We start from the raw sequence: 12,711 nt of genomic DNA on the forward strand, positions 1-12,711 counted from the left end.
AACGTCTCACAAGAAGGACTCCCAAGAACGTCTCACAAGAACGTCTCACAAGAACGTCTCACAAAAACGACTCACAAGAACGTCTCACAAGAACGACTCACAAGAACGTCTTGGGGTCTCAGCATACTCCGTGTTCCCATGATCTGGAACCTATAGTGTGCAGGGCGTCAGCGGCTCATTCACTTGAGTTCCGCCCGTCCGGTACAACATGCACATATCAAGATAGACAGAGCGAACTTGAAAATATTGTGTAGACACTCGGTTCCCCATTCAGACACTTCTGTTGCACGCTTTCTGCCAAATTTATATTCGGCAGAAAGTTTTCATAAACAAACAAATATATATTTACATTAGTATGTAAATTTTAACTAAGGTATACAGAATATATAGAACCATTAGGAAATACCAATACCTACCCTCATAGTAAGTAAGTAGACTGTCAAGGTGCTTCTGCATTTGATTGCCAAGTATTGATTTTCAACAGCTCCGTTTACTTTTGGTGCTTGCAAAATATTTGTATTTACATAACATGTTACAAATAATTCTAAACTTAGTCTTAATTTTTACATAAAATGTCGACGTAGATTAATTGTAACGTATGGCTTCGTGGTCGCGCTTGGAGCTGTTTACAAAAATAAAAAAATACGAAAATGTATATAGGTGCCGTATATGTCTTTAAAATTCGATCAACTTAATGAAAATAAAATATAAATATTATTCATACATATGTATTTATGTAAATTTACTAAATCAGTAGCTTTCACGATTAAAAGATAAGAAATGGAAAATGAATTGCGAATATCAGATAAATTTAATACCAGTAAGTGACAGTATTTTTTTTAACAATAAAATTAAAGGTTTGAAATTTGGATATTTCTTTAGCTTCCCGTTGTAACCTGCAGAGAATAAGGTATGCAGAGCTACTTTCTGCTTATTTATCGAAATATTGCATTTTGCGTTGGGTAACTCAACGCCGCAGTATGTCTTGTGATATTAAATCTGTTCCATTACTTCTGGTGGATAGCAGACAGGCACACAAATAATGGTTCACTTTGTTATACCAGAGTGGATAAGTTTAAATATTTCATTCACCCAAGTGGTAATCGAACCCACAACCGTCACGTTCCATGTCACAGGCTATTTCACTGCACCCCGTATGGTCTCTGGTAGTTAGAAGGAATCTGGGCAGCTAGTGCTAAGCCATTTCGTTCTCCATTAAGACACCCTCTTTCTAACGAATTCATGTCCTCGTTACCGTAGCAAATAAATAAAAATAATAAATATTTTAGTCACCCAAGAATCGAACCCACACTTGTGGCCCTGCTTCACGACAGTCTCGATTTACATGTAAACGTATAAATTTACATATAAACCCATATCATAATCATATAAAATTACAATTGTTCATTTAAATTAATAATTAACAGGCCGAAGTGAATATATAATGAGATAATAAACGCAATGTTATTTATGTTATGCATAATAAATGCAAACTAAAAGATAGTTTGAGGTAATTAGTGTTGTGGTAATATGAATTATGTTCAAATTCAAATTCAAAATAATCTTTTTTCTAATATAGAATTGCAGACATTTTGAATCGAATGAACATACAAAAAAAGCTTAAAATAAAAAAAAATACAACAAATTATTTTGAAAATAGATTTGTCGAAAATCAGAGAGACATTGTTGGAGGAGTGTCTTAACACTAGGTTTCCTCTGCTTACTCTGCGGGATACAGAGCGTGAAACTGCTTTATTCTACAAATAACTTTACCTTAACATTAACTCAAAATTACTTAACACGGGAATCAAACCTACGACTTACTCAATTTACTTCATTAAGCAAAACGTTAAGTCTTTTTATTTCCTTAACGTTACAGTGATCTGGTCAATTAACCAGCTAATTAGTAAATTGTTCCGATTTCCTTTGAAAATAAAACGTACGAACATTACTGAGCGAATGGAGTTCACAATCGATTCGTTAAAATCGATAGATTAAATGTTACCTTTGTACTTTTATAAATTTATACATTTCTTATTTATTTTAACAGAATAAGCACATACATATAGGTATATAAGACCTATATTTTATATTTTTTTAGCGTTACACTGTATCCCGCACATAACAGGTAGAGGGATAGGTGGAGGGAACCCGGGAACCTAGTGTTTTTTTTTTTTTATTCAGATGTTTTTAACTTCGTGTCAACTTTCATAACTTTAGGTCTACAGAAAGTACCCCATATCATAGTTCATACAAAATATAGCAATAATAATGTGCTAATGCGCTCCAAAGGATTGTAGACTCTAACTGTAGACTCTGACTCTTTATTAATACCTCTACGTGATCTCGAAATGATCTTGACAGAGGAATAACGAAATAATCCGTTAAAAAGTTTCCGTTTTCCTTATTAAGATACGGAACCCTAATAAGAAAAATACTCTAATATAAACAATATAATAATAAGTACTCTGTGTTTTTTTTTATATTTTTAAATGTATCTTTTTTATAATAATTTATATTTAAAAATGTAAAATTGATTAACTAATTTAATAAAAGTATATTCAAGTACTCTAATATAAACAATATTTAAGCTTAATTAAGAATATTTAATTCCTTCCATTTTATATATAGATGAAAATATATCCGACGAGGACAGACAAGGCCGCTGTCGGCGTTAAATTTCATCTCATTAAGATAATAAGTGTTCGTTCAGATGAAGGGAGTCTTTGTGACGTACTGAATTGTTAATGCGGAATGAAAGCCAATCTCTAACTTCGCTTTGAACTGGATATCGTTTGTTGTTTATACGAAAATTAGCTTTTATATATATTTTCGATATTATTTATAGAAATATCGCGCGGCGTTAAGTTCCGCCGCTTAACACTCAATCCCTCCAGAATTTTACGGAATATGGGACAAAGAACTGTCTTAATCGCCTTCTTCAATAAATGGACTGTTCGGTATAATTTTTCACTTCAAATCAGTTCTTGAGATTACCTTGTCAAAACAACATATTTTTCATACTTCTGAACGACATTTTTTTTTAAGCATCCGAAAATATAATTGGCAATGATAAGAAGATACAAAACGTAATTAATTGAAGTAACATTTTATTATTCAAATTCTAAACTAGTATATTCTTTTACAAGAGCTTTTGAGAACATAATACAAATAAAAAACCGTATAAGTGCGAGTCTTCTGTACCAATTTCAGGGTTGTAGTTCAACGAAAGTACAACTTATAAAAGTTGACAAACTTAAGTTTCAATCTATTTTGTATGCAATGAACTACAATTATAAGTATACTAGCGGACGCGCGCAGCTTCGCTTGCTTATTGCTTATTGCTTAGGGGGGAATTCTAATAAACTTTGAAACACGTGTTCAATAAAATATTTTTAAGAGTCTCAATTTCAAATTTTATAAAAATCAGTGGCGATTTAAAGATTTTTCTTTATAAACTTTCAACCCCTTATTTACACCCCTAGGGGATGAATTAAAATAAACCACGAAACTTATGTTCAATGAAATATTTTTAAGAGTCTAAATTTCAAATTTTATAAAAATCGGTGGCGATTTAAAGATTTTTCCATACAAACTTTCAACCCCTTATTTACACCCTTAGGGGGTGAATTCTAGAAAACCATGAAACACATGTTCAATTATATATTTTCAAGAGTCTAAATTAAACATTTTATAATAATCGGTGGCGTTTTAAAGATTTTTCCATACAAACTTTCAACCCCTTATTTGCACCCTTAGGGGAAGAATTCTAGAAAACCATGAAACATGTGTTCAATTAAATACTTTTAAGAGTCTGAATTTCAAATTTTATAAAAATTGGTGCCGATTTTTAAAAAATTCTATACAAACTTTCAACCCCTTATTTGCACCCTTAGAGGGAGAATTCTAGAAAACGATGAAACACGTGTTCAATTAAATACTTTTAAAAATCTAAATTTCAAATTTTATAAAAATCGGTGCCGATTTAATTTTTTTTCCATACAAATTTTGAACCACTATTTCACCCCTATAGGGTAAAAATTTTTCAAAATCCCTTCTTAGTGGATGTCCAGATTACGAAAGTAAATATCTGTCCAAATTTCACGTTTCTACCATCAGCGGTTACGGCTGTGCGTGCGTCTCACCTCAGTCAGTGAGGACAAGTCCTTTTATATATACTGCTCAAAACAAAATAAGGGCCACTGCAATTTTCAAGTATATTTATGTGTTACTGGGACTTAGGTGTTAGAAAATAATGAAGTTCGTTAGATTTACTATTTTCTAATATAATTAACTTAAAATTTAATTAAAATCGGTACAATAAAATTAACCTACAATTTTTTTAACTGACTATCCAATTTTGACAAAAAATTCACTCCCGCTCATGAAGCTTTTAAAAACTTTTAGCATTTGTAAAACTTTTTTTTTGTTGTCTTTAGTATCGTGTGTGCCCTCCTCTTTTTTGTACACATTCCTGAAGCCTGGAAGGGACACTTTCAATCAAGTGTCGTACTGTTTCTTGAGGAATTTGCTCCCAGCTTGATTTGAGCACTTGAATTAACTGTCGCTCGTTATGTACGGGCCGGTCAGTACTTCTAACGCTTCGTTTGAGTAGATCCCACATGTGTTCTATCGGATTGAGGTCTGGACTGTTCGCGGGCCAAGGTAACACCTCAATATCAGCTTCTTCTAGAGCTGCTTTGAGCGGCTCGAGCGGTGTGTGCGGGTGCATTGTCGTGCATCAGCTTGAATCTTGCACCAATTCTCTGAGCAAAAGGCACCACATGAGGTCTGATAACCTCTTCAATGTATCGCTGAGCTGTTACAGTGCCTCCGTTTAGGATTATTAGCTCAGTTCTGCCCGATAGACTGATGCCTCCCCACACCATCACATTGGGACCCCCGAATCTGTCACTTTCTCGGATGCAAGCATCCGAAAATCACTCACCTTCACGTCTCCAAACCCTAATGCGTCTATCATCATTAAAAAATTTCACTTTACTCTCATCAGTAAACAACACTGTATTCCAGTCACTTATGTCCCATGCAAGATGTTGCCTTGCATACGCTAAACGATTTGCACGAAGAGCACTTGTTAGTGGAATTCGCACTATTCGTCTTCTGGAGAACTGCTGGTCTTCGTGCAACCGGTTCCTAATCGTTTGATCACTAACGCGGGTACCTGTGGCTTGCCGCAAGCGATTTTGTAAGCAGTGAGCGGTGATAAAACGCTCTCTTCGCGCAGTCAAGCGAACATAGCGGTCTTCTTGTGCGGTGGTGGATCTAATTCTGCCTGATCCTCATCTTCTGGATACCGTTCCCGTCTCTTGAAAACGATTCCAAGCATTTTGTATCGCTCTTTGTGAAAAGCCGAGCTGTAGAGCTACAGAACGTTGTGAATGTCCTTCTTGAATTAAAGTTACAGCTCTGGTTGTGGTTGGCAAGTCCATGTGTCGTCGAATACGTGGCATAGTGTTCGGTAAAGATCAATTAAAACGATAGCTAAACAATATTTGAACTATGCACGACTACTTCCAAACTTTGACTGAATTTAACTATCAACTTAAATAAGGGTCAAATCAAGTGCTTCATAAAAATCTTTAAATCTTCCTACTTTTACATTTTTTTGCTGGGAGTATACTCAAATAGGACTTGTCAACACTTAAGTTGAACGTACCATAAGTATCAACCACTCAAGATTGCATTCCTGTGAATAAATTAACCCAAAGTGCAAAAATACGTAGTGGCCCTTATTTTGTTTTGACTAGTATATATAGATAATAATAGTTGTATTTTCTATAAAAATAGCTATAAATTTATACTTTTCGGTAATTGCGTCACGAGCTTCCTGTCAAATTTCGGAACTGTAGGTCTACGGGAAGTACTCTATAGGTTTTGATTTCGCAGCGAATTTCATACTAAAATGCAGCAAAATCGATGCATAAACGCTCTTATCTTGTGCTCCAAGAAGCCTTAAACAGGATTCGATATTAATTTCAGCTTGATACCTTTACGTTATCTCGAGTTCCGTTTTTACCTTTGAGGTACGGAACCCTAAAAACAAATTTTATTAAAGCAAAAGTAAGTAGTCTTTTTTGAAAAACAAAATATAAATGTTTGTATTACAACATAATGAGGCTGTCGACAACAGTTCTAATTAACTTGGCGAACTAAAATGTTGTAATATTTAATTAACAACTGTAAATTGCTTGAGAATAGCCTCGTTAAGTATTTTTAGATTACGCTTGATATCTTAATTAAGTATAATTTGAAAATGCCTTTTATTTTTTCAAAAATGATATAATAAGGCAGAGAAAATACAGTCAGTTAGGGGAAAGTTGTGGCGTAGGGGCACGAGAGTTGGACTGGTTGGTAGCGGTAGTGGGTTCGATTCCCACTCGAGGAAATCAATCTGTATATTGATTTCTGTTTGGCAGAAAGTGTAAAACGGAAGAATCTTAATGGGAACGGAATATCTTAACCCTAAGTTCTCAGGTTTCTTTTGCCTACCCTCCTATATACGGCCTCATATATCGTGTGGCGGAACTTAACGCCGCCTTTTGACTACCAAAGCAGTTTTTTTTTTCTCCTTATGGAATCCTGTCCAAGCATCACGTGTATGCGAATGGTAAAACACATATGTATTTACGGTTTTTTAACATAGATATAAAAATAATAAATATTTATTTTTATACAATAATTTACAGCAGGTACAAAGTAATTATTCTTTATTTCTTACTAAGTAGCGTCCGCACCACAAACCTAGTTTTACGAGCTCTTAGCAATATTCCTGTGAATCTTCTCAAGTACCCACTAAACCCTCTAATGTAATTGCTTTTTATTATCAAACGTAAAAGTTCCGTATGGATGAGTTTAAGATTTAACTTTTTTTAATAGAGATTTTCTGTCTATATTAAAAATATAGGTATTTAGCGTAACCTAGCACCGCTCGTCGCCAAAATAAATTATTAAACAAAGAAATACTTAAAAAAACACTGTTTAATATTTTTAGTCTTATTTATGCATTAAATAAAGGAAAATATTTAGAAACTATAAAAATTATAACAGAGATTCGAACCTAGAAAACCGTTCCATATATCCAATGTTCATCGTTCGGATGATTAACGCCACGGTAACTTAATATAGATATTTAAATTATATTTATATAAGTAAGTATTTGCTTACTTTGATCTGTAGAAATTCTGTATTTTCATTTTATATGAGTAAAGCCTTTGTTTACAATTCAATAAACTTAGAAGATTTTATTGCAAAGGAATGAAAGGGTTTGTGGGTTGAGAAAACGTTGGTTTATCTCATTTCCTTTACTTAATTAAATATTTTTATTTTTAATAATTTATCAGTTATCTGATTATTTTTAATCAGATAACTTAGTAAGTTGTTTATTTTAGTAATAGATAGGTACAACAATATTTATAACTTGAGGTCGTTATTCGATTCCCAGTTGAGGGAATGAAATATTTTCATTTTCCTCGCTTTAATAAAGACGAGCATCTGCCACTGCGCCACGACTGGCTTCAATATCTATTAATAACCTACGATAAATAGAAAAAAAACAATATAAAAATCATGAAGTCCTATATTGGAAATTCAAGTTTTGGTACTTCAGGTAAATGGGTAGGTACCAGTAACAGTTTCACAGGTCGACCCTCGATTTTTAATCAAATATATGTAATACGAAATCTGAAAACCTTTCATCTTCGAGTGGAGTTTTAGTTTCGTTAAATTATTCATAGCGTATTGAAATTTGGTTTTTCTTTTATCGCAATACTATTGGATTTGCATTATTAATTGCGAAATAATGCCTTAAAACTGCCAAAAAATTCTAGTTTTATTTTTTGAAACTATTATCTGATTATTTTCCAGTACAAGATGTCGCCGTGTCGAGTGGCAGCGTGCGTGGTAGCGCTGGTGGCGGCAGCTGTGGCACCGGGAGTCCTGTCCCTAGACCTCAATCGACTATACGGACATCATACTAAGCGATCTGGTAAGCCTTAAAAATTATACAGATATTTTTTTATAACAAAAAGGAGTAAAATAAGTTTATTTATAGTTTACGTAGCAGGATTTGAACTCGAGCCCCTTAGAAACCGTCCTAGAACGTGATCGAATACTTTTCTAGTTCTGGTCCAAAACACCAAATTCAAAAACTTCGGTGTTAAATTACGCCACTCAACACGCATAGACTCCAGAATCTTGATGAGAACGGAGTGTCTTAACACCAGGTTTTCTTTGCCTACCCTGGTACGCGTGGGATAAGCGTGAAGGTAACAAAAAAAATATTAAAAAGATATAATATAAACTCTAACAAACTACAAGATTCAACCAATAAACCTTTATAGGATCGTAACCATCTCAAATTAAGACAATTTACTTAATGTAGCGAGCGACTGAACGATCTCAATAATATAGCCATTAGAGGTTTTGCTAAGTTTAAAATGGATGTTAAGCTTGGATTTATGTGTATTAATTTAGATTATAACATTAAAGTACGACATTGAAGCCGTTATGGGACAGTGGCAACGTCTGCCTGTAAACATGGCGGTTGTGGCTTCAGAATTCGGAGGAATGTGGGTAACCGAAATGTCTAAATGGTAACGGAGTGTCTGTTCCAAGGTTTCTCCTGCCTATTCTGTGAAAAAAATATAAAATTGTCTTTTTATTATGTCACTAATACAATTAAATATAAAAGATTAGATACGAGTAAACCAACAAAATTTTATATTTTCTTTATTAATTTCTGGCTAGTATTTGTAATTTTTTTAATAAAGTATTTTTTTTAAAGAAAACAATCAAATTTTGCATTTTATATTGATATCGCACAGTGCGATGTACATAAGTACTTGAGCTTTAAACAACTCTGCATTGCAAAATGAATTGGTACTTTCAACTTATTTACATACAATTTTAACTTCACATTTTATTTACAGAACGTACGCAAATTATTAAAATTGATTGCTTATTTATGATTCCTACAAATATTGAAATGTGAAAATATACAATTGGTTACGAAAAGTGAAAGAAAGATTTCAAGTCAACCGTGGCGCACTCGGTACAAGCGTGTGACATATTGTGGGTTTGATTCCATTTGAGTAAATGAAATATTTAATATTTCCATTTCTTCGCTCTTGTGTCGGGGCAAAGCGCGGCGTTGAGTTCCACCACTCAACACTCAATGTTTCACCATTCAACACACAATACCTCCAAAAATTCTGCGGGGAGTGGGGAACGGAATGTCTTAACACTCTGAAAACCAAAAAAAAACACAAAAATCAAACCTCCTCGGTCGCTTTATCTATTATTAAAATTTAGAAACGCCACTTACTCCCTAATTAGATGACAGCTCCAGCACTAGAACTCCAAATCTCATGAAGCACTTTCTTATCTCTTTTGGCTGCCATTATCTTAATTTTATTAAACAAGTTGCTTTTCTTTTGACGTAAATTGCCTAAGTTCTTAAAAGCTAGTAATAAAGCTCTCTGGTTTAATATATTATTCTTATAAAGCCTTAAGTCTTGCAAGATGGTTTGTACTGAAATTTCAAGATTTTGAATATGAAGTAGGTATGTCTCAAAAATATTGAATACTTATCGTACTCTGTAGTGGAGACGGGGAAAATACTGATTAGACACTTAGTTAACTTTCTCCCCATTTATCCATTTTATCTATAGGGCGACAGATTCTAATATCTATTTATATGCATTTTTTATGAAAAAAAAGAATCCTTATCAGATCACTTTGTTATCCGTCCGTCAATTTGTCTGTCTATCTGTCTGTCTGTCAAGAACCTTTATCTCAGGAACGCTCTAAGATATCGAGTTGAAATTCAGACCATATATAAGGGAATCAAGGTACGAGGGAGATTTATGTGTGCCGAGTTCTGTGTTCATTCATATTTTGTTGTTTTATATTTCATACACGTAAAACAATTGACTTACGAGTTATGGGTCAAAAGTAGCTTGAAATGGTTCATGTAAAATACACATTGCGGGTTTCCAATTTTTTTACTTGGTGTCATGATATGAATAAAAATTCAAGTTCACTAAAAGATTTAAGAGAAAAATCACTATTTATTATATAAACCACAATATAATCGAGTAAAGCTTTGAAAGTATAAATGAAAGCTGCAATCAACCGTTGTCAATTAAAACGAAAACGCGTCGTTTGTCGACACTTGTTTGATCAACCAATATACGAGTACGTTTATTATAATTGATGAAACGTGAGTTTGCTACAAAATTATTACCAGTGACTTAATAAATTGAGTTAAGGCCGTCGTGGTGCAGTAAACGCGAGGGTTGTGTATTCAATTCTCATTCGGGGGAAAATATTTTCATTTCCTCGCTCTACTAAAAGATTCTTAAGACGTAATGTCTTGAAAGCTAAATGGAAAATGGTCAACTTTGCGCTAAATTAATGTCAACACATATTGTTAGACTAGGTTCTGTCTGCCTCTCCTGATTTTTAAAATACTTTTTTTTGCATCCCACTGAATTCCACACTTAACTAGTGTTTAACCACTCTGTTCTCAATAAGACCCATCCGCCCCCCACTTTCCGCCCAATTCAGGTATTATGTGCGTGTTGAATGTTGGATCTCAATGCCGTTACCAGAGCGAGATGAAAATATTAAATATAATATTTCATTTTCTCGAGTGGAAAACGAACCCACTGTGCCATAACTGGCCTCATATATTAATAATATTAACACAAAACAATGTGAAGCGAAAGTATGCTTTTCAACTTAATTCGAAATTTTTAACAACCACTTAAAAATATACAAAATTCCATTGCAAAATTATTTAAGAGATACAAGTGTGAAAATAAATAAACTAAGCGAAACACATTTCAAGTGCCTAAATTTGAAAAACTTCGCAGAGGAAGTTCATGCATAAAATAAGATAAGATCTTGGCAGCTTGTTTAGCTCGACATATGAAGGTCTTGTTTGAGGATAAAACAATTGACATTTGAACAATATAATTATTATCTTTTTTAGCTTTACAATGTAACCAGCATTTAGAGGGGTAGGCAGAGGGAACCTAGTGGTTGGTTCCCTCTGCCACTATGTACTCCGATCAATTTCCGAGCTCAACGCCGTGCTTTGTCTTGCTACCAAATTGGAAATGACAATAATCCATTACCCCAAATAGGAGTCGAACCCTCTGATTATAGTCACATGTAGCGCTGCTTCACCGCAACGACCTAACGACCTCTAGTTTATTATATTTTACATCAAAATGGTTATTACAGATAAATTATAACTGTACGCCATTGGGCTGCAATGTGACAGCGTCTGATTGCAAATGGGATGGTTGTAATTGTGATATCTACGCGGGAAAATAAATTATTTTCATTTCTCTACTATATGTTTGAGCGTATAAAAGAAGAGGGGGGCGGATGGTCCATGAATTTTACTACCAAAAAAATTACTCTAAAAGATTAATAAACATAAAAACTCTTTATTTCACACCAGAAAAATTACATATTCAACAAATTAATTCGTACAAAAAAAATGTTAAAATCCGGCCTTATCACTTAGCTACATGATAATTACGTCGATATTTATATAAGAAATACTACATACTAAGGTAGTAATTTTTAACTTTATATTTAAATATATTTAGACTGTCTTATAGCTCGTGGTAAGGTATTCCATAGCTTCGCGGCTTGGACGGTGAATGATTCACTGTAGCAACGGGTACGACACAAAGGTATTTCCAGGACATTATCAGTTAGGGCAAGACGGGAGTTAGAGCTGAGAAAGGTAAACCTTCGTTACTACAAATTTAAATTACTTTCGTATTCTAATAACAATATAATTTAATGTCAACATCTCGTAGGGAGCCAGTATTTTATATACATAGAAAATATGTATAGGAATAGATAATTATAAATATGTTCAGCAAATTCTGTTTTAAATTAATATTTGTATAAATTGTTATACGCAATTACGTTCATTTTAAAATGTTATAAAACTAATATTTGCTTTCATCAAACATCAATTTAAAACTGTAATGAATTTTTCTGAAACTAAATTATATAAAGGCTGTCATGGCGCAACAGTTCAACTTCTGACTATAATATTTCTGCAAACTCGCTCTGGTAAAGACAAATCAGGACGTTGAGTTTTTCCACTGGGGTAACGGAGTGTCTAAGCACTAGGGTCCCTCTGCATATCCTGCTATACAATAAAATACCTACTTACACATTAAAATATATTACTACCTACTACTTTATAAAACGACGACACATATAAGGCGGGCGTTAATAACTGTCACACAGTTTTAACAAACCGAGTATAACCGCCATAATTAGTTTTTTTGTAATGTTGATATGAATAAACGTTATATTAATACAATCATTATCTTTTTATTAATTATAGAACGAAAATCGAGCTTGCACTCATCAAATTAAACCATCAAATAGAAATATTTCATTCAATATTATTGTAAACCGCACAAATTGCTCTAAAAGTTGCTACAGCTAACTAAATATATTTAATGTTGTTTGCACTCAAAAGCGAAGCACTTTGTAAACTGTAAAGTAGTTAAAAGTTTAAAAATTTAATCTAGAAACCTAAAGACTTGGTTTAAATTATGTTACACTATAAGAACTAAAGGTTAAGTTCTTTTAGTTGTAAAATTTAACTGTGTAACGCTCAGAAGGAAACTTCAATAAAAGATCGATCGATAA

General features: G+C 33.4%; 1 protein-coding gene across 1 annotated transcript in view; it reads left to right on the forward strand.

Moving 5' to 3' along the window:
* LOC146536101 (IDLSRF-like peptide) overlaps window positions 1-12,711 on the forward strand; it is a 71,927-nt gene that overhangs the window by 52,089 nt on the left and 7,127 nt on the right. The window contains exon 3 of the mRNA XM_085190367.1: window positions 7,885-8,005. Coding sequence (XP_085046493.1) covers window positions 7,891-8,005 — 115 coding nt within the window. The 5' untranslated portion in view covers window positions 7,885-7,890. The remainder of the gene's footprint in view (window positions 1-7,884; window positions 8,006-12,711) is intronic.

This window comes from Heliconius melpomene, chromosome 9 (genome assembly GCF_056956725.1).
Source record: "Heliconius melpomene rosina isolate 202511_hmr_F chromosome 9, ASM5695672v1, whole genome shotgun sequence".
NCBI lineage: Eukaryota > Metazoa > Arthropoda > Insecta > Lepidoptera > Nymphalidae > Heliconius > Heliconius melpomene.